General features: G+C 40.8%; 1 protein-coding gene across 1 annotated transcript in view; it reads left to right on the top strand.

Moving 5' to 3' along the window:
* The window catches only part of SCD5 (stearoyl-CoA desaturase 5), a 146,081-nt gene that overhangs the window by 103,156 nt on the left and 20,313 nt on the right, over positions 1-22,612 (top strand). Inside the window, 1 exon segment of the mRNA XM_081057488.1 lies at positions 2,770-2,975. Within this exon segment, the coding sequence (XP_080913614.1) occupies positions 2,770-2,975 (206 nt within the window).

Below are 22,612 nucleotides of genomic sequence, written 5' to 3'. Positions count from 1 at the left end.
CAGGTTGGCGCCCACGCTCAATCACTCTAGGACAGAAGCAAAATGCAGGTAAGTAGAAAGAAAAAGACCCCTGAGTGAGCCTACGAATCTTGTTCCCTTTCTGCCCTATTGTTGACTTACATCTTGTTCTTTGAGTCACTTTTTCACTGGACTCAGCTTTAGAGTTAAAAACAAAACAATAACAAAGGATTAAAAGAAATACATCTTCAAGTATTTTTGGCTCGATTGTGTGCTCAATCATTTGGAATGTGGCCAAAACCCTTGCTTCGTTCCACTGTTGCAGTCAAAGTGGCTTTTGTCAGGAAGGTATCTAGGTAAGAGGAATTAAAACAAATATGTCTCTTCCAACTTGTCTTCATCATCATTCTTTTGTTGTTGTGTTATGCTTAATTTTGTGAGAATAATGTTTCCAGTTCTTTGGAATTCTTTACTTAGAGTTCTTATAAAATTGTACTGTGATAAATTGAGGAGTCAATCTTTTAACAAGAAAAATGAGAGTTCTTTATAGAAGAACTCCCCTCCCCTCCCCCCAAAATGGAGAATAAGGTAACTCTCTCATTGAAAAGAGTGTGGACTAAGAACCAAAGTTGAGCCATCTTTGTTCCATTACTGTTTTGACTTAGATAAACTTGAGTAAATGTCTTCTAAGCCTTTAATTTCCCCTTCTGTGAACTGGGGAAAGAGTCTTCCCCTTTCTTTGTATGTTCAGATGAGCATTGCAATAAAAGCAGTAAACTAATGCAAAAGGAGTAAATTATTCTAGCCGGCAATGGTATTGTCTGACATTTGAAATTCCTTCCCAACTCCAGATTCTGTGATTACAAATAATAAATTCTTTCACTTTTTCCAACTACTGTGTTTAAATACACTGGTAAAATCTAAAGATTTCTTTCTTATGGTAAGCCAAGCTATAATGTTTGCCTTACACAGACTGCTAAGAACCTCTTTTCTCTCTTTACATTCAACTTGAGCATGTACTTCTTGGGGTCTTCCTACCTCCCACCTCTCTGTCCCATTAACCAGGGGTTAAGCAAATTTTGAAAGTTTTCAGTGGTTCTATAGATGAACAAGTTTGTGTAGCCTTTCAGTAGCATGGGGTGAGCCAGAGAAACCAAAACCTCAATGAACCCTTTTTTGATTAAAAGAACTATTAGAATTTTGATAATGAAACAGTCTCCTGTCTTCTCATCAGCAGGATGAAGCCAATATATGTGAAATGGAAGATTCCTAAAAAAAACATGACTAAGTACTGAATAGTATGGTATAAAAAACTATTGCCATTTTTTTTAAAGAAACGGGCTTATACACTATATAAATTTATTTTTATTTTCAGGTTAATTTTCTTATCACAGACATTACTTCAAACTTGATTTGTCTTCTCAATGTTTTAAAAATATTATCCGATAGAAAACTGAGCATAAATTGAAAGTCTATAGGTATCACTGGCCCACGGGTATAGATAAGGTTTCATTAATAATAGCAGCCTACAGTGGGCTCTCAACCACAAGGTTGCCAGTTCAATTCCTCGAGTCCCACAAGGGACGTGGCCTCTGCCCCCTGCAACTAAGATTGAACACGGCACCTTGAGCTGAGCTACCACTGAGCTCCTGGATGGCTCAGTTGGTTGGAGTGCATCCTCTCAACGACAAGGTTGCCAGTTCGATTCCTCGAGTCCTGCAAGGGATGGTGGGCTGTGCCCCCTGCAACTAACAATGGCAACTGGACCTGGAGCTGAGCTGCGCCCTCCACAACTAAGACTGAAAGGACAACAACTTGACTTGGAAAAAAGTCCTGGAAGTACACACTGTTCCCCAATAAAGTCCTGTTTAAAAAAAAAAAAAGAATACTGTGTCATAGAAAATATTTAAAAAAATAATAGCAGCCTAAATGCCATTGGTTTTTGCCCTCTGATAGCTTATCCAGGACCTCCACCCCCCTGACACCCTCCCATGTCTCCCATCATGAGAGGGTCAACAGGATGTGTTCCCCCTGTGTGCCTGAGCCCTACCCTTTCTATGGGTTTCGCAGAATCTGCTGGACTCTGATGCTTCTCCTTCCTTGGGTGGAGAGTCTCTTGATATCCAACAGTATTGCCTGCCATTCAGGCATTGCTGCTTCTTCACATGGTGGATATAGCCAAATATATCAGATTCCCCAAGAAGCCAAAGTTGCCTCCACTCCCTTTCTGTGACACACTATTAGAGCAGTCCCCAAGAAGTAGTATTTGTGTCTCGGTATTTTGCAGAGGTTTGATGAAGTAGCCCTTTGGGTTCTTGCTGGTTTCCTGATCTCCATAAGTTGGACATGGAGGCTATTGGACAGGGGGAGGAAGGGCAGAGAGATCCAGGCCAAAACCAACCCCCTTTCATACTCAAGGTTGCTCCTCTCCTCTGACAACCAAGACTTGTCCTGAGACTGGATCTCTCTTTTCTTGACATTAATGATTGCCCTGGAGACTTTAATAGCTTCCACCAGAACTTTCTTTCAGGTTTCCCCTCCAGTTCACTTCAATAAGCCTGAACTTCCTGCAGTGGTCATATCCCAAACACATGGTAAGATCCCTACTAAGTGAGGATTTATTCTTGTTTAGTTGCAGATCACCCCAGACCAACCCCTAGGATTAAGCTGGAGGTTGAGAAGTTGCAGGTTGAGGACGGGAGCAAAGTGGGTGGTCAGGATGGGGGTTGGGGGCAGGGGACGGCTGAGAAGCTTTCAAGAAGGTGCCAGGGTGCTTTGTCTCTTCACTCAGGGTCTGCATTCTCTCTACAGAACGACATCTTCGAGTGGGCCAGGGACCACCGCGTCCACCACAAGTACTCCGAGACTGACGCTGATCCCCACAATGCCCGTCGAGGCTTCTTCTTTTCCCACATCGGGTGGCTGTTTGTTCGCAAGCATCAAGATGTCATTGAGAAGGGGAAAAAGCTTGACTTCACTGATCTGCTGGATGACCCTGTGGTCCGGTTTCAGAGAAAGTAAGTGGAAGGACACCACAGAGTTGTCCCTCAGGGGACAGGACCAAGAGACAGAGAGCGCATGGGATACAGTAATATCCCCAAGTAGTTCTCCTCACAGCACTTATCCTGATGATTTTGTCTTCTTATTAGGGTTTCTCTCTGTTTATTCATTTCCTTCTCCTCATTAAGTTTTCCCTGTTCACACATTTGGTTTTAATTTTAATTTGAAGTGGATTTCCTTTCAGCCCAATGTCATTCCCTTCAGACCAATCTGCACAGCTAATTTCATGAAATCTGTTTCTGTAGTTCCTCACTCCCCCTTTGTGTTTCCCAGGGGTGGTGAGGAGGGCAGGAAGGATTGGCTGTATTTAGCAATACACCTGACTCCATCAGGACTGGATTCTCTCCAGGTTTCAGGCTCTGTTCTCCTGGAATTCTCTTGCAGTGAAGTCTCCCCTCCCTTCACTTCCAGAGGTGTTACACCAATAGGTTTCTGCGCAGAGAAAATGTGACCATGTAACAGAGAGCCTCAAAGTGCTTGTGCACTAATGGTGTCAGCAGGGCGTATTCAGTCATTTGCAGGGTGAATCTACTTTCAATAAGCACATGGAGAAAGGTTGCCTATAATTGTGCTGGGAAGTAGACAGCAACCAGTGTTCACCTTTTAACTAAGCATTAAGCAGACATGGACTGTATCCGTGTTGGTGTGGGTCTGCAAAGTTGGCCACCATAAAAGCTCATTTATAAGTGAGCCTGTTGCCCCAGAGCAATGGATTTATGTTTTATAGTCGAAACTCAGGATGGTGTCCCAAAGAGGGACATTTATAGATCACCCTCTGGCTAGAGACTTGAGATAATATGGTGAACGAGTGGTTACTGGGGACCATTTCCACTGGCAAGCAGGACTTATTTGAGGACTTATCCAAATAGAATCTCCTAAAAATGGAAATGGAGGCTGTGCTTTGTCTGATGCAAGAGATCCTTGCATGAAACAATGTATGGCTTAGAAATATGCTCATTTTCCTCTCTGCCTTTCCTTTTACATTGGAGTGGGTAGTATGGCATAGTGAGAAAATGGTAGACCATGGATACAGGCTGACCAGGATCAAACTCTGTGGCTCCTCCATGTACTAGCAAAAGAAGTGACCACTCTAAGCTCAGTTTCTACTATAAAATGGAAGTAATAGTAATACCTATCTCCTACAGTTTTTGTGAGGACATAAAGAAAAAATGCGTAGCACATAGTAAGAGCTTAGGTCAGTGATTATTATTATTACACATGCAGTTGCTACTCCAGAGCTGTCCATGTTTTTCCATCCCCCGCTCCTACTGATTGTACCACAGGGTCTTCTCTCTGGTCCTCAATACAGATCTTGCAGGTGGACACACTCAGTATCAATAGCCAAAAGTTTTATAGCAGAAAATAATAAGTTGTTTTCGATGAACAATCAAATGATTTATTTATTTTGACTTTTCTCCACAAGAATTAAATATTAAAGGTCATTAAAGAAAATCTATAAAATTCAGAAACATAGAAAGAAAATCATTCACACTCCTAACACGTAAGCACAGCCACTACTAATATTCTGTAGTATATAGTTCTATAGTATATGCATGTATTTGATGAATTTTACACGATGACAGTCATACTGCAAATGTAATTTATGTCTCACCTTTTAACTTCAGATTATATTGTAGGCACATTGTCCAAAGCTCCATCAGTTTAACGGTTGAGTTTCATAGTTTATTTGTCCATCACTTTGTGATTCGATATGTATGTCATTTCCAACTTTGTGATATAAATAATGTTGCTATACAATTAATAATGCTTTGGGACAGTTAGACCTTATATTAATTTGAAGAGCTCAAATGAGAAGGCCAAGTATCTTCTATTTTATTGATGAGAACTCAGCTGAGTACAATAGTCTGGGTTTCTCTGAACTTAAAACTGAAAGTTCTTTTCATCTTTCTGGTCTTGGCTTAGAAGTTAGCTCCTTCCATAGGCCTTCTCTCACCCTCCGCAGCCTACAGTGTGGGCTAGGAGACCCCTCTCTGGACTACCCTGTTATAGCACTCCTTTTACTAGGGTATAATTGTCTGTAAATTAATTTGTGGGTTCCCTGTTAGGCTGCAAATTCTGGGGGGACAGAGACCAATCTTTAAGGTTGTATCCTCCTCATTCATTCCTTGCAGGAGCTCAATGATATATATGAAATAATTATATGAGTGGATGGTTTCTGGTAGTTACAACCCCTTTTGGTCACTGGACTGGTGATGAAAGATGTTCTCATGGGAACATACTGAAATCGTCTTTGTTCTTCTGCCTGCATTTAGAAATAGTTTTTGGACATATGTACCATGAGCACACACCTAAGGAATCAGATTACCACATTTTTTAAGAGAAAGATGAAAGAAACTTCCAGTTTTAAGGTCAGAGAAACCCAGACTATTATACTCAGCTGAGTTCTCATTAATAAAATAGAAGATCCTTGGCCTCCTTAAAAAATGTGGTAACACTGCAGGCTAGGGAGAGTGAGAGAAGGCCTATGGAAGGAGCTAACTTCTAAGCCAAGACCGGAAAGATGAGAAGAAGTTAGGTGAGGGTCGAGGAAAAGATATTTAAGAGATCTCTCATTTCATAGTATTACATAGAGCTATTGAACTTTAGAGCTAGGAGGGACCTTACAAATCTTTTAGCCCATGCCTTCCATTGTTTCCTATAAGAAAACGAATAAAAAAATGTACATAGAAAGTTGGGAATAGAAGTACTTAGTCTGTTTGGGCTGCTGTAACAAAAATACCATTGACTGGGTGGCTTGCACAACAAATATTTATTTCTCATAGTTTTACAGGCTGGACATCCAAGATCAAAACACCAGTAAATTTGGTGTCTGGTGATAGCTCTCTTCCTAGTTCATAGATGTGGGGACAGAGCCCCAGAAAGCAGTTTCCAGGCTCTCGGCCTCACATAGAAAGGTGCTTCTAGGCCATTTACTGTGGCCTAGTCCTGATGGCCACAGTAAATGGCCATCAACTGTGATTGGCTGGCCATCAGCTGTGGCTAGTTGGCCGTCAGCTGTAACCAGTGAGCCATTGGCCACTAATATAACTGGTGTGGCTATTCTAGCAGAAAAATAGGGCTAGCAAGAAGATGGTGGCTCAGCTAGCAAGCGTGGATTGCAGTTAGCACGCGGATTGCAGCTAGCGAGGGGAGTCGGTCAGTTGGCAGAAAAGCGGACAGCAGGTCGTACGTCGTGTGAATCTAGCCCCCAGTGAGAATATAGTAGTATGACTCCCCTACCTATGGCTCCGTGGGTGTTCCTTTTTGGCCTCACCGTATCTTGCATTCTGGTGCAGGAACGGGAGCAGAGACCCCTCATGACACCTCGCATGACAATAGACCATCTTCTTGCTGAGTCCTCACATGGCAGAAGGAGCAAGGAAGCTCTCTGGGGTCTGTAGGTCACTAATCCCATTCATGAGGCTTTTACCCTCAGACCTAATCCCCCCTCAAAGGCCGCACATCCTAACACCATTGCACTGGGGATTCGGTTTCAAAATAGGAATTTGGGATGGGGGATGGTACATGAATATTCAGTCTGTATCAAGTACCTATTAATTCATTATCTGATCAATGTTCTTTTGATTATGCCTTGTAGTTTGAAAGGGGCTACACCAGTTCTCTGAAGTGGGGTGAGCAGTCATGTCCTTTGGTAATTATTCAGCCTAGAGAACATAGAGATCCTTAATCCAAAATAAGGCTTAAAATCACTGAAGTAAAGGAAAACAGCTTCCAAGATACACAGAGAAGGTGCAACAGTTTGGGTATTTTCACATCCGTGAAGCCAGCTTTATCTGTCCTTCCAGGCAGACCATGTAGAGGAAACAGGTTCCTCAAGGAATGAATCTTTGCACTTAGGGGTGTGAGCTGGAGGGTGGATCGTCATCAGTGGCACTGCCACATTATGTCTCAGTCCTCGCTACCTTAGGCTAAGTTCGGGGCTTCCAGGGTGACAGACAAAGGTACCCAGCTTGTTTGGGGCCCAGTCCTGTGTCATCTCAGTGGCACATCTTATAGAGTTCCTCTCTTGGGCAGAATTCCCACCTGCTCCCCTAGATTCTCTGAGGGCAACATTCCCTGTTCCAGTTTTGGTGGCTGGGGTGTGCCACTTCCTCCCAGGGTGCACTGTTTTTATAAACAGTTCCAGCTACGTGTCAGGTGGAGAGTTTCCTCAAAGAGGCAAATGTGTGAATGATGGAGACCCAGGACGTAGAGTCTCCTCCTTCGTTCAGTACACTAACATTAATATTGCAGTGGATGGATAAACTTGCTTAGCCATCCCAATGACAGTTCACCGAAAGAAAAGCTTGCCAGAGAGCCAGACTTGATCAATTTTTCATTATACAGTCTCACAAAGAGAGAAGATGGTGTCATTAAGGTAACAGGAAAACAGCACAGTTCAAGTTATAGTCCCAGGCTTTTCCTCTAAGAGATAATCTTACCAAGGCTGTTTTAACAATAGTTAACCGGACTACTTTAAGTTTTGCTCTACCGTCAGGTTGTGAATGAAGAAAAGAGAAGGATTAGGAAGTGAGGGGGAGGGAAGCTAGTGGTATTGCATTTAGAACCTGGCAACTTGGGCCCCTGCCCTAGGTCCTGTACCATCAAAGGCCATGCTTCTCCCAACAGGGAGACCACAGAGCAAACGAACATGCCACCTGGAACCTGCCCCCACTTCCAGACCATGCCTTGGAGTCCTAGGATCCTGGAATTTTCTGCCCAATGGCTCTGAGCCCATCTTCAGAGCTTACATCAGCCTGTCTGGGGCTCTGTGCTCCTGGTGGAAACTGTGTGTACCCTAGTCCTGAAGAGTGGCTAAGGAACAGTGTGAGCCTGTGGATGAGCTTAGAAGTGTGAGCTGAGATGTCCACACAAAGCAGACAGAGCTAGGGGTGGGAAGAGAAGGGGGCAAGCCGGCCGCAGGGTAGGTGCCTCCACCTCTGCTCTTGGCTGGGCCCTGCCAATGTTGGGGTGAACCTAAAAGGGAGCTACTCAGAAGGTTGACAGTGGGTCTATCAATTACAATTGTGTTTGGCTTAAACAAGATGAAAGTTTATTTCTCACTAATGTAAAAGAATTGTGGAGGTCCGGGCTATGGTGGCAACACACAGTCAATAGAAAACAGTATTCTTTTATCTTTCTGCTCCACCATCCTTAGCTTGAGGCTGTCATTCTTTCACTTTATTGTTCAAGGCGACCACTAGTGCTCTAACCAGAAGGAAGTTGGGAATCAGGATGGAAGGACACCGCTCAGTTGAGTCAGTCACCTCCAGGAAGCTTTCCCAGAAGACACACATACCCTATCCACTTACCTCTCCATTGACCGTATCTGCACTCAAGGGAAACCGGGAAGTGTAGTCTTCTTGGTTAATATATTCACCCTTGAGTAAAATCCTGGTTTTATTTCTATTGATGGAGGGGTGAATAGATATGGGGTAAGCAATTAGCAGTCTCTGCCATAGTTCCTTAATTGCTCTGCCTGGAGCAAAATGATTGGCTGTCACGTTACTCAGTCTTAGAACATTTTTGTGAAGCAAGTGAGTATCCTCTCTGCCTCCCTTTAGTGAACAGAAACTACAATCTCAAATCCTTTTTCTGAGATGACAGAATGAGGACCAGATCCAGAGGCTGTTTCTCCTAATGCTTTGCTTATCCCATTGATTCCTATCTTAGATAAGAAATTCCTTTAGAAGAAGTACGCATTTTTGAAGTAATTGAGGAGGATGCTAGTCTAATGCAGAAACACGAACACAAGGTCCTGGCCTCATCACCATGGTGATGGGATAAACTATGAGAAAATGGATGGAAAGATTCAGAAGAGTGAAGTGTTTCTGTTTTGGTGCCCTGGAAAGAGATGAAAGTGTACAAATCTTGCCACTCCAGGAAGAAGACACTTGAATCTGTCTGAGGCCTATTTTGTCTCAATCTGTTATCATTAGTCTTTTTTTTTTTTTTAATGAGCATGACATCTCTCAGTGATACCCTCATTTTTATGACTTTGTGTCATTCTTCTCTGTCTAAGCCCTAGGTGACCACCATTTCTCTGTTGGTGACCACTACATAGCCAGAGCTGAGCAGTCAGATAATTGACTCATCTTCATTTCTCTACACACCACCCCCAGCTTCGTCTTCCACTTGGGAGATCCCCTAGGGAGTAGGATGAATCATCTGGAGATCCACAATCAGCCTGACTCCATCTCTTGGCCCAATCTCTTGGATCAGTCTTCTATGTTGGGCTCTTGGGGTGTCTCTCTGTGATGAGTCCATTTTCCTTGGGGCTTTCCCAATTGTTCTGTTAACAGAACAATTATTGTCTAGATATTAGTGGCCTTGAATGTCTGAGCTCATGACAGGCCTTGGTGGGTTAGTTGTAGTTTGTGGAAAATGCTATAGAAACAATCCCCAAAGGAGAGGCCCTAGATGATGAGACATTCAAACATCTAAGATTTGGAGAGATTTGGAGACAGACATGGACGCAGAGCCTTTTAAGCATGACGACCCTGTGCCACTCCGTTGCTCATCAGTTACTCTTTGTCTGACCACTGCCTGTTTCACTTGGATCCTCGATGGTCCTGCAACAGCAAAACCTAACTGGCCCCAAGGTGAGCATCGCCCAGCCATACTGTAAGCAGAGCCCAGCTCTTTGGTATCCTTTCTGCCAACTCATACCTGAATAATGGAAGCCACGAGGCACATGGTATTTCTCAGGGGACTCAGCTTCCTAATATTTTTTGCACTTTTCATACACTTTTCATACAACCCTTGTATTTTGAGCACCCACTATATACCAGACATTGTTCTTGGTGCTGGGGATTGGACATTGAATAAGAGAACCAGATTCTGGAGGTACTTGTTCTTTCTTTCTGGAGCTCTAGTTTGGGTTTGGGAATGTGAGGAAGGGAGCCCTACCCCACATCTGTCCCCTGCCTGCCGGGGCCTATCCCCACAGACACCTTTGCTGCTCCCCATTCCGTCTCTTCTGTTACTCAGTCCCTGCCTCAGAAATCTGATTTTGGTTCACTCTCCCTTGCCTATTTGCCTCTTTCTGTCCCCACACTCTGTTCTCCTGCCAAAGGGCTTTGTTCCTCCCTTTGTGTCCTTCTCTGCACGGGGACATTTTCCCTCATCTGTCACACCGTGTTCTCAATGCCATGATATTCTTCCTCTCACCCAGCTTTATTAGAGAACATAGGCCATTTAGCTAGTGCTCAGGCAGACTCTTTTATTTATTTATGAATTTATGTATGTATGTATGTATATGTATGTAGACGGGGAGATGAGGGTTGTTTTGTCTTGTATTCTCTTCTCACTTCATCGTCTTGCTCTGATTTGCTTTTTCATAAGTTCCCAGTGTGTGTAAATGTTCCCTCTCTTTGAATCTTACCTTCCATGTTTGAGGGGCAGTCTACCTCTGGCTAACAGCTTGAGCCCTGGAATCTTCTCTCCCATTCTGCCCTCACCTCAAACTGTTGCATTTCATCCTGGTTCCATAAACATTTTGAGAATGAAATACTTTAAAAACAAAAATAATTTCCCCTGCATCCAGTGGCAGTTCCCAGAAATTAAAATTGTGAATTTCTGAGTTCCAAGGACATGATAAAACTCAACTAACGAGGTGTGAGCTATGTTTAAAGATCTCTTTTGTTAAAAGTCAATGGATCTCTTTTTGTTAAAAGTCCTGTAACTACTCGTATTAAACCTTTGGCCTTTCTAAAGAGACTGACTGCTATAGCCAAACAACTGCATTATACTCTGGAGTACAATCCAGAGATGATTCAATATTGAGGTTGCAGCATCAACACCCAGATTTCCCTACGTTCGTGGCTTAAAATATAGGGCAGGGGAGAAACCAGTGTGGGATAAAATTCAACAGCTTATTTTGACTTTTTAAAAACCCCCAAGTCAAAATGTCATTTTTTTGCCTTTGTATGTGGGTACTTTTCCTAGCAGAACTTTGGAAGAACCTGTCTGTGTGTGTGTGTGTGTGTGTGTGTGTGTGTGTGTGTGTGTGTGTGTGTGTGTGTGTGTGTGTGTAAACTACACCAGCTGCATTAGCAGTAATTTTCTTTCCCCACATTGACCATCCCTTTGTACGTATGAAATTCCCCTGGCAGGATGAAGAGACAGTTTCTCAAATGTCTGGAACTTGAATACTTCACTCACTGGCATATTAGGCATATTAATCAGCAGGTCAATGGATTCTGGAACTGCAGTTTGTAAAGTGTTTTCTTAGCTTCATTGTTGATGGCAATAAAGGCATCGTCATGCATCTCTGATACACTTCAGTAGCCAATAATAGCTGCCATTTATTAACTGCCTGCTATGTACTTACATTGTGTCTGTACACACATTATTTCTGATCCTTTCAATAACTCTGTCATGTAGATGGTGGTACCTGGATTCTAGACTTCAATCTAAATACTCTGGCTCCCCATGACCTCGATTAACCATTTCAAAAAAGAACAGCATATGTTTGTACTAAGTTATTCTTTCTCTAGTAACATATTACTTGACTACCAAAGCTGAGATAAAATCTTAGCTTGTTTTAATGTAAATTTTAAATTATATATAGATGTCAAAGTGATAGATTTTATAAAAGACATTTTGGTACAAGCAGATGTCATTATCACTAATATTTAGATATTGTCAATTCCTGGCTCTCTTTCTAGACCATGTAGAGCTTCTAATATTTTCTTGGAATAAACAGTTCTTCAAGACATGTGTATGGCTCTAGCTCCAAGGCTTCAGCTAGTAGTGAGAACATTAATAACACTTATAAGAGGCTTCTGGTTAATCCTTATTTATTCTCAAAGAAGTTGCCATTGGCTTATGCATCAGAGAAAGGGCACTTACTTTTCATCTTTCCATTGTCTCTTCTTTATCACATAGTAGGGCAAAAAACGCAGAGAAAGCTTTTCATAATAGAAAATTAATTTTCTGTTATTACTCCTTCCAACAATTACCTTATAAAATTTCTCTAACCACAGAGCTCTTGAAATCTGTACATTATCTTTTAAAAGTATTTAAGCAGAGCATAAGAATACAATTCTGTTTTTAGTACAAAGTGTAATAAATGCAGGAAATTTAGAAAATGCAAATAAACTTTATAAAGATTAAAGTTAAATAATTTGTAATCCTTCCACTTAGAAAAAAATCAGTTAAAATTTCACTGATTCCTTCTAAAGGTTTTTTTAATAAATCATGTTATGCTTTCTTTTTACAAAAAAAATTATTTATACGCTATGTATTATTTAACAGTGATTAAAATAAGAAAAATATATTTAATATTTTCCTTCATCATTTTATTTCCAGCTTCTTCATTTTGTGTGTGTATTCTAATTTCCATTTGATATCATCCTTCTGCCTGAAGAAATTTTGTTAACATTTCTTGTAGCACAGGTCTATTGCCAATAAATTCTCAGTTTTGTATGTCTAAAGGTCTTTATTTTTCCTTCATTTTTGAAAGTTATTTTTTACTGGACATAAAATTCTAGTTTGGTAGGTATTTTTCGTTCAGTATTATAAGATGTCAATTCTTTGTCTTATGTCTTGCATAGTTTCTAAGAAGTCTGCTCTGGTTCTTATCTCTGCATGTTTCTTTTTTCTCACTGCCTTCAGTATTTTTTTCTTTATCTTTGGTTTTCAGCAGTTTGACTCTGATGTGTCTAGGTTTGTTTTTTTGATGGGTGGGACTTATCCTGCTTGAGATTCTTTGGGGTTCTTGGATCTGTGATTTGTCTTTCCTTAATTTTGGAAAATTCTTGGTCATTAGGCCTTCAAATTATTTTTGGCCTGTTTTTTCTCTCTCTTCTTCTTCTGGGATTCTAATGACATATATATCATGCCATTTAATATTGTTCCACAGCTCTTGGAGATGCTGTTCTGTTTAATTCATTCCTTTTTATCTTTATATTTCAGTTTGAATAATTTATATTGACATATTTTCAAGTTTACTAATTCTCAGCTATATCTAGTCTGCTGATGAGCCCATCAAAGGAATTTTTCATCTCTGATACTGTTTTTCATGTATAGCATTTGCATTTGACACTTTTAATACTTTCTCACTCTCTCCTGAAAGCTCCGATCTGTCATGCATGTTGCCCACCTTTCCTTTTAACATGTTAATTATAGTTAAAGTCCCTGATAGTTGCAATATCTGGATCATCCTTGAGTCTGGTTCTATTAACTACTTTATCCCTTCACAATTTTTTTCTTGAATTTTTGTGTGATTCATAATTTTTCATTATATGCTGAACATGTCTAGAAGAACAGAGAGCTTAAGGCAAATATCATGCATGCTTGAGAATGGGCACATCTATTCTTCTTTCAGGCCATTAGTGTGTGTGAGTGAATGGCGGAGGGTAGAAGTAGAGTCAGTGAATCAGGAGTTGAGACGGATTTTGGTTTTGTTGTTGCTGTGGTTACCTTTAGTGCACCATAGACCTCAGTGGATGGCTGCTGTTACCATGTGCTTAGAGTGGAGCCTGGGGTGCCAAAGGGAATATCTGAGTATTAATGTTTTACTCTCAGTTTTCAGCTGTCTCTGTACACCTGCACCATAGAATAGATCTTTCGTTATCTCACAAGGTGGGGTGTGGCAGGGGTTTCTATAGCTTGTTGGAAGGGTTTGGGTTTTTTTGTTGTTGTCCTGGTTCTGTATCCATCTCAGGCAAACCCTATATACCTGAGCCTTGGAATTAAGGCTTTCTGAGTATTCCCACCTTTCCCCAAGAGATAGGAGACCTCTGCTTTGGAGCTCTGCAGAATCCTGAGCACGAGCCGTGGGGGAGAAGGTTTTTGCTTCTACCCTTTCCTCAGCATCAATGACTCTTTACCTGTGTCTAGAAGTGAGAATTCTCTACCCCTCCTTCAGAGACAAGTAGGTTTTACTTCTAGTCTTCTCCCAGAAGCAATGGACTTTTGCCTGGTTTTAGAGGCAAAAGTTGGTTTTTGCTTTCCCCTAGCAGCTGAAGAATTTTGCTTTGCAAGAAAAGGCCCTGGGGAAGGAGGCAAGGCGTTTTGCTTGTCTCCCAGCAGTAGCTGGTTATGTCCTGCATGTCTATGCAGTGTAGAGGGGAATCTCTTTAGTCTCTTCCTTTGCCCTAACCTTTCCTGTGAATACCCAGTGCAGATCTATAAAAATGGATGTGTGCAAACTCCCTCGCGTCTGAGGCTCTAAGCTGTTCCATATTTACACACTAGCCCACACTTGGCCTTTAAGGATTTTTTCAGTTTCTTCTTATCTACTTTTATGGTGACCACCTCTTTCTCTTATGCTTTGCCAAAAGTTCACAGATGAATTTATCAGTCTTTAGAATTCAATTTGCTTAGTTGCTCTGTGACCTCAACTCTCTGAAGAGTTCAAGAAAAGTTATTATTTTGTATGTTGTCCAGCTTTATCTCATTGTTCAGATAAGAACAACATTCTTTTTTTACTTTCTACATCCCAAGTAGAAGCAGAATATTTTATCATATTTTATAATCTGCCATTTTCACTTAACAGAGTACTGTCAAATCTTTCCAGTTTTAATGCCTGCTTAATATTTCATTGTGAGGATGTATCATAATTATTTCTGATGAACATGGGAGGATTTTCACCCCTTCTAAAAAAAATCATTATAACAATGCTATGATGAACAACTTTGTACATAAATCTTTGATCATAGATATGATACTTTCCTTTGGCTAAAATCAGAATTGCTGAGTCAATATGTAAAACTCTCAACTTTTGATACTCATTGTAATAATGAATTTGCAACTCTTTGGTTGCTAGCAAGGCTAAACATGTATCATTATGTTTTCGGCCTTTTAAAGGAAGCGTACAGTTATTGTCCTCGCAACTCCAAATGTACCACTGGACACGGACAAAGATATCATCTCTTCATCTCCTATTCCTTTTTGGTTGAAGAGAAAGATCTGACAAAGTGAGATGACAAAGCCTACTTTCCTGCTCAGAATCCTCCTGCTGCTCATGGAACAACAGTGTAGAACAGTGACAAATGAATTGGGTATATAAACAGGCAAATTAAGACATAATGCATGTTACGTATTTCTCGTTCTTATTCTCCCCAGTGCTTCGACCTGGGATATATTACTCCCTAGGTAATAATGGTCATTTTTGTTCTGGTTTGCTTCACTCTCCAGCTACTACTCCAGCGGCTCTCTAGATTTTTCTAGCTACTACTAAACTAGAAGATTAGTATAGGACAAATTGTTTAAATAAGAGGAATCTGAAGCCACAAATGCATATATTTAAAATAAGAAGTAGGCTGGTTGACTGGAAACAGATCCATTACTTACTATCCAACATATAGTTCTTGCCTTGAATGATTTGCAAGGTTAATGTCCCTATGACAGATGACAGCTATTTTGTAAAAATTTTGAATGAGGCTGTGTCCCTTTTCAAAATGGAAAGATTGTGATTCATACACATTTGTGAAATTCAAGTATATTTTCTCTTTTACTGATGCAAACTGCTGATGACAATGTATTATGGAGACCCCCTTGTCAGTTGACAGCTGAAGTGAAAATATTGTCTTAAGTAATGAATTTCTTGATAGCTGTTCCATTACTCAAAATAAATATTTAGATTAGTCATATGCAGGCTGCAGGAGCTTTTCCTTTGACGTAATTTATTCAAATTCCTATCCTATTGAATGCATCATGGAGTGATTAGGGTGAGAGATACGAGGTTTTGTTATTGGCACAATTTACACATGAGTGCTAAGGAAATTAAACCCTTGCTGAGCTAACCTGGGTAGAATTCTCAGCCATTTTCTCTATTCTGTATCAGTAGAAAGGACGTCCAGAGACAAGGAAGGACCCTTAACCACGAGGCTGCACTACAAGAATTTTGTAACTTGCATCAAGAATGCATATTGAAAAGTAACCCTTCTTGGAGCATGCTGTTTGGCTTTCTTATGAACTCACTGAAACCACCCCACAAAGTGCTTCTTGATGCCCCATGCCCCTTCTATGTTCCTGGAGGTATTTTGAAAGTCAGAAAAGACACACAACAGCGGGATATAACATTGGTGGTTATATATGTATATATATACATATGTATGTATGTATGTATGTATATATACATATGTATGTAGTTCCCAATTATCCACTGTTTCACTTTCTGTGGCTTCAGTTACCCATAGTCAATCCTGGTATGGAAATAGTAAATGGAAAATTCCAGAAATAAGCGATTCATAGGTTTTAAATTGTGCACAGTTCTGAGTAGTGTGATCTCTCCCCATCCTGCTCTGTCGGCCTGGGAGTTGTTCCTTTGCCCAGTGTCTCCACGCTGCATATGCTCCCTGCCCCGACTCAGTCACTTAGCAGCTGTCCGAGTTATTTGACTGACTATCACAGTGCTTATGTTCATGTAGCCCTTCTTTTATTGTTATAATTATTCTATTCTATTATTAGATATTGCTGTTAATCTCTTACTGTGCCTAATTTATAAATTAAACTTCATTATGAGTATGTATACATAGGAAAAAACATAGTATATATATATATATAGGATTTGGTACTATCTGCTGTTTCAAGCACCCGTGTCTTGGAACACATGCCACACGGATAAGTGGGGGACCACTGTGTACATCATACGCTCTGATGACATTATATAAAGTAACAGATATGCATTCAGAAAGGAAGCCATTTTTTTAACTGTGTGAAGCTTAGGCAGCATTATAATCTATGCTGGAGTTGGGTTATTTATTTATTCATTCAGTCAACACAATGAGGCAGCTATGGAGAGGTACAATAAAATGCAGTCCTGAAATTAAAAGATCCTGCCTTTGCTATTCTCTGAGATTCTATTTCCAAAGTGGTGATATTTACCTTACCAAATTATTGGATGAAAAGATTAGTTAATTTATGGGAAAGTGTCTATCAAGAGGAGGTATGCAATAAATATTTGTATAATTCACCTCACATACAGCATGATATGAAACTCACTCCATTTATGAAGACCTTAGGTTCTAAAAACCTGTTCATGTGTCCATTTTTTTTCTTAAGTCCAAAGTGGCTAAGAGAGGTTTAGCTACCAGTCTCCAGATGCATCTCCATAAATTAAAATGTAAGTCGGGCCCTCAAAGCTTTAAAACCAGCAGTACTCTTTCTTACATTCTATTGCACATTTTCCCCCAAACGTGCACCTCTTACGTCTACAATACCCTCATTCGCCACCTCTCCAGCCATAGGATGTTTTGCTGATTCGGACGGGCCCTGAACCCAGAAACTTGGGACTTATGGAGTCTCGCTCGCCTACAGCAGACACATCAGGAGCTCTTCGCCAGGCTAGGCGTAAGTTTGCTCATAAACTCCTGGCCTTTACCAAAATTAACAAAGTTTAGGCCAAGGGACATTGTTCATTGCAACTAACATTTAGCCATACTCTCAAAAAGTTGCATTTTTCATTTCATGAATTCCTGTTGCTTCCTTTTTGATCATTATTTGGTATTTGGCCTTAAAAGCATTCTTCCTACGGTGCCATAAGCTCCCTCCAACCTTTGGCATTCTCTCACCGCGTTCAGTTTTGAAAATTTATTTCTACTTTAATTTCCATCATAATTGAATCTTTCGTTGGCAGCATTTTAAAGCTACTTTTACACTTTTCAAACTGATGATGTTACTGATGTTCATAAAATACCTTAGAACTGAGCACAAACCCACCTCACACACCCCTGACTAAGGAACAGTATGTGGCAGAATGATTCCTTTCAGCTGCTAATACGTCGGCTGCTGGTGGACACAGCTGATACCCTTTGCCACTCTGCTTTGTTCATACCGACCAACTTCCTTAAATGGAAATTTGTAAGTAGAGGCATTTCTATACCAAAGGGAAGAAAAGAGGTAGTCCCTGCTTTTATTAATCTTATTGGGAAGGAAAGACACATACTTATAAAATAGCCAGAGACCTCCAAGTTCATATATGAAAGCAACACTGCCATAAATGACTCTATTAAAGTTGAGGGAATTCACAATAAAGGAGCGGAGGGTAGAATGAGGTCTGTATGGAAGTGATGGTTCTTTATTGGTGGCAGGACAAGGGCCTTCTCTTACTGTCATTCACCTAGAACACAGTCTATCCCTTTATTACCACTTCTTTTACATCCTTCAGTAAATGTTTATAGTTTTCTAAATATAGATCTTACATGTTTCCTATTCAGTTTATTCCTAGACATTTTATATGTTGTTACTGTTAATAGGAATTCCGGAATTTTTCTCCCAGTGAGAAGGGCAGGGAGTGGATGGATGCCCAGATACCTTATCTTACCTGCCTAGATATCCCAGGTGAACAGCAGGATCTGTCAAGTTGCCCAGACTTTTCACAGAATGCCACTGGGAACCACACCTGGAGAGGATGTCACGCAGGTTGTTGCCTGAAAGCACGCTGACAGGAGGCAGAGGGCTCTCAACCCAGAACTACCATGGAGATCGCTGATTTAATCAGCTTTAGAAATTAAAAAGTCACCTTCCTCCTTCCTTGCTTTTTGAAAGAAATGCTTTCATGGATTTAGAAAACATTTTAAATGAATAAGTGAGAGCATAGGCTAATGCTCACTTCCTGGGGATAGGGCCTTATTGCGAAGAGTGCTCTAAGAGTCAAATCCTCAGCCTAAAATACTGAAATTACACAGATTAAAAGGAATGGATTCCTAGTGAAAGACCAAAGAAATCACTGTTAGCCACCGGTTAAGGAAATCCTTGTCAGATCGGCTTTGAAATGTCTCCCTGTCCAAGTCACTTACTTCCCAAACTGCCTATTTTCATATAAAACAATAACAAACCTGTCACACAGATGCAAAGAATCTTAGTGCTGAAATGATGGGATTTGTCACAACATGCTCATTGACTCAACTGAAGCATGCTATCTCTTCTGACATTGGCTTTCTCTTATAAACCTACTCTTATCTTGTCTTTCATTTTAAAGTAGAGAAAAACAATTACTCAGATGTCCTAACTATCAAGAGATTTAGAGACCCATATATATATATACTCGTATATTCTTTTTTCAAGATAGATAAACAGGCTTTCAAATTCTGCCCAACTAAGAACCTGAATTTTTAGGATAATGAAAACTTTCATTTACGAACATCAGAGAGCCAATATTTGTTCTAGTGAATTGAGGAAGCAGCACATCGTCTGTGACTGTAATCACCAACACTTCAGGCAAGAATGAGATATTACAAGTCTTGGAATCCCAGGTGGTGGTGAGGGGATTCCTGGATCCTGAAGGCTAAGTGTTTCCAGAGAAAAAGAGGAAGAGAAATTAGAAAAAGACCGTCTAATGCAGGTGCTTTAGCAGATCTCTCTTAAAACTGTGATGGCTCAATTTAATATGTAAAGGTAATTCCCAGCCCCTCCCCGCCCCCCCCCGCCCCCCCACCCCCGCTGTGCTCTTTGTGCCTTTGCTCATTATTACCTGTATTTACTTCCAGGTAAAGAAAGGGGGATTGGGAAAACAGGAAGCCATTCAAATTTTGTATTGAAATTTTGGGTCCAAGTTCTCTTGGAAGAAAGGATGATTAACATGAGGCCCGAGGTCCTATCTGTCGTCAGCATCTAACACATTCCTCCTCTTCTATTACTGTGGACAAATACAAGCTGACATTGCCTAGCATATAAATAGGCAGCTTTTAGGGGATTCCCCTCAGGTGCTCATTCAGAATCTTTTTTATCTTGAATATACAAAATTGTAATAAGCTCAGTTATTTTGTTCCAAGCCTACATCTAATCTTAGAATAACAATAATAGCTTCCAGTTGTTATTTTTTCTTATGCCTAGAACATTCTCCCATATTGATTTGTGTGTATTGAGTACCTACTGTGCACCACACTTGTTCTCTGTGCATAACTTCATCTCTCTTGTCTTTTCATATGATGGAAGCTGAGGCTCTGAGAAGTTGACTCTGATAATTTGTAAATGGCAGAGCTGGAATTGAAGCAAACTCTGTCCCAACTCAAAGCACATGCTCTTTCGACTTAGCTACGTTGTAATAATATTCATAGAGAATATTATCTTTCTTCTTCTCCCACTGTCATCCTATTGCCCACTTACTTTGCTTGTATGTTTTCTATTTATAGCCATTCTGAATTATTCAAAATAAGAAGTTTTGCCCACCTGTGAGCCAGAGTTGTCTCCTGTTGAACACTTTTCCATGACTTCTCCTATGGAAAAGTTACAACTGTTCTCCCCATGACCTGGCATGCTTACCTTATCTCCTGGTACTTCTGTCTTTTACTTCACTCTCTAGTCATGCCCTTCCCCTCACACTTCAGGCTGTCTGTGGCACTGTGCTTTTGTTCCTGCTAGTTCTCTGGCCTAGATCCTTGCGACTCAAAATGTGGTACTGGAACCAGCAGCAGGAGTATCACCTACCGTGTTTCCCCAAAAATAAGACTTGATCTTATAGCAGGACTTGTTAGAAATGCAGGATTCAAGCCTCACCCCAGGTCCCAAGCGATTCAGTTGTACATTGATTATTTGAGATGCATTGACCTAGAATGTTCTTGTCATGTTTGTCACCTTACCTTAATGCCTCTTACTTTTTCTTCAAAAATCACCTCCAGGAGACTAAGGTCAGCAGTTCAAAGACCCTCTGGGTGGTGGAAGGGAATTGTCCCCAAGCACATAAGCTTTGTATGTAGTATAAATAGCATACAGCTTTTGCCTTTTGGGGGTCTGTGAGGTCCTCCCTTTTCCAACTGCGAAAAGCAAATTTTCTGTGAAGCAAATTTTCTTCACAGACTTCAACCCAAACAATATATATTGCAACAGAATAGCTGCAGAAATAGATGTGTCAATCCAGCTGCTTCTAGTAAGCCAGACATTAGAGATTTGCAATTATGTAAAATGATACGATTCTTCACACAAAAATGTTTTCTGCTTTGGAAAATATAATTATTTTTTATAAAAGGATGTTATTTATGTTAACATGCAATCGGTTTATTCTTATTATTTTAATGGATCAATGTATTTAATATTTATTTTATAGTATTAAATACATTTTATATATAATATATAATTTTATATGATTAACATATATTAACATTTAATGAATTAATAAAGCATTTCTCAGTTTTAATTTCCCTTACAGTAAATATTGATGGATGTAAACCACATAATCAAATGCTCTTTGGAGTTCTCAATAATACTTTTAAAAATGTAAAAGTGTCCTGAGACCAAAGAGTATGAGATCCATTGTCCTAGGGTAAGCTACGTGCCTCTCGACAGCAGGTCTATTGAATCATGGGCATATCTCGCTTATACGCTTACCGTGTTATGGTAAAAAGATCCATTTGTATTTCTTTCTCACTTGACTATAAGCTCTTTGAAAACTGTGCCTATGTCCTATTCATCTTTCTCTTTATTGAGACAAGTGAAACACCCAGCACCTCCCCGAATACTTTTGGAGCTAAGGAGTATGTTTACTCTTCAGTTTATAGAGAGCACTAGGTAACCTCCACCTGAGAACCAGCTACAGGGGTGATGATTTGTGGATGATGCTCTAGCCCTCAGTTGCTGAAATGAGTAGCACATAGACACCACCCAGCACTAGTGGAATTCCACTCACTCAGAGTCTGAGTATGTGTCAGCAGCCCTGAGACCCACCTCTCGGGGTGAGGTGGGTGGGGAAGCTCCATGAGCACACTGCAGTCGCATCCCAAAAACAGTCGTCTTCTCCAGGACTCACGGTGCCTGTGAGCCTCAAAGCTATGGTGAGAGGACAACAAAAACAGACATGGTACAACAAAAGACCCATTTGGCCATGTTTGTTGGGAACTGACCTTGGCCAGCTCCAGTGTGAGAGGAGGGGGAAGGCGATGGGTGTTCCATACCACAGAATCCCATGTCAGACCAAATTCTACGACGATTAGTAATTAGGGACAAAAACAGCCACGTGGCACATCTGTAAACTTGGTGCAGCCCTGCCTCCTGCCCTGTGGGGACACCCCAACAAGCCTCTTGCACGGAAGGCAGGCGTGTCACCTTCTTGTCAGAATCCACAGCAGACATGTGTCAGGGGTTAGGCACAGGAGGGAGCGAAGCCCAGGTGATGTCGGTCTGAGGAAGCGCTGCTGCTGGGACGGACCTGCATAGATCTCGAGCCAATCCACGTATTTCAACCACTTATTTTACTGGTGAAGATTCCCTTATTCGAATTACAAATTCTTTATTGCTGGTTAGAGATAAAAATAGCTGAAGCCTGTAAGAGACCTCTGGTTTATGAACTATTTAAAGCAGGGGTGTCCAAACTGCGGCCCATGATCCATTGTTAATTGGCCCGCAGCAAATTCCAAAAACATATTTAGTTTACTTAAATAAACCAGGGAGGCAACGTACTTCACCTCGAGTGAGTGGCCTGGCTGTTTGTGTATTTTACCACATATGGCCCTTGGTAACAAACGTTGAAAAATTTTGGACACCCCTGATTTAGAGGTTGTCAAATGCTAACTAAGCAAGCCTGAGTGTGGTTCCTGATTAGGGTGCTTCCAATGTGAATGAACTTCCCCTACGGTGAAGAAACACACACACACACACACACACACACACACACACACACACACTCTCACACTGTTTATGCTGAAATAGC

Source organism: Rhinolophus hipposideros (assembly GCF_964194185.1).
Source record: "Rhinolophus hipposideros genome assembly, chromosome: 1".
NCBI lineage: Eukaryota > Metazoa > Chordata > Mammalia > Chiroptera > Rhinolophidae > Rhinolophus > Rhinolophus hipposideros.
This window is presented reverse-complemented; position numbering and strand designations above follow the sequence as displayed.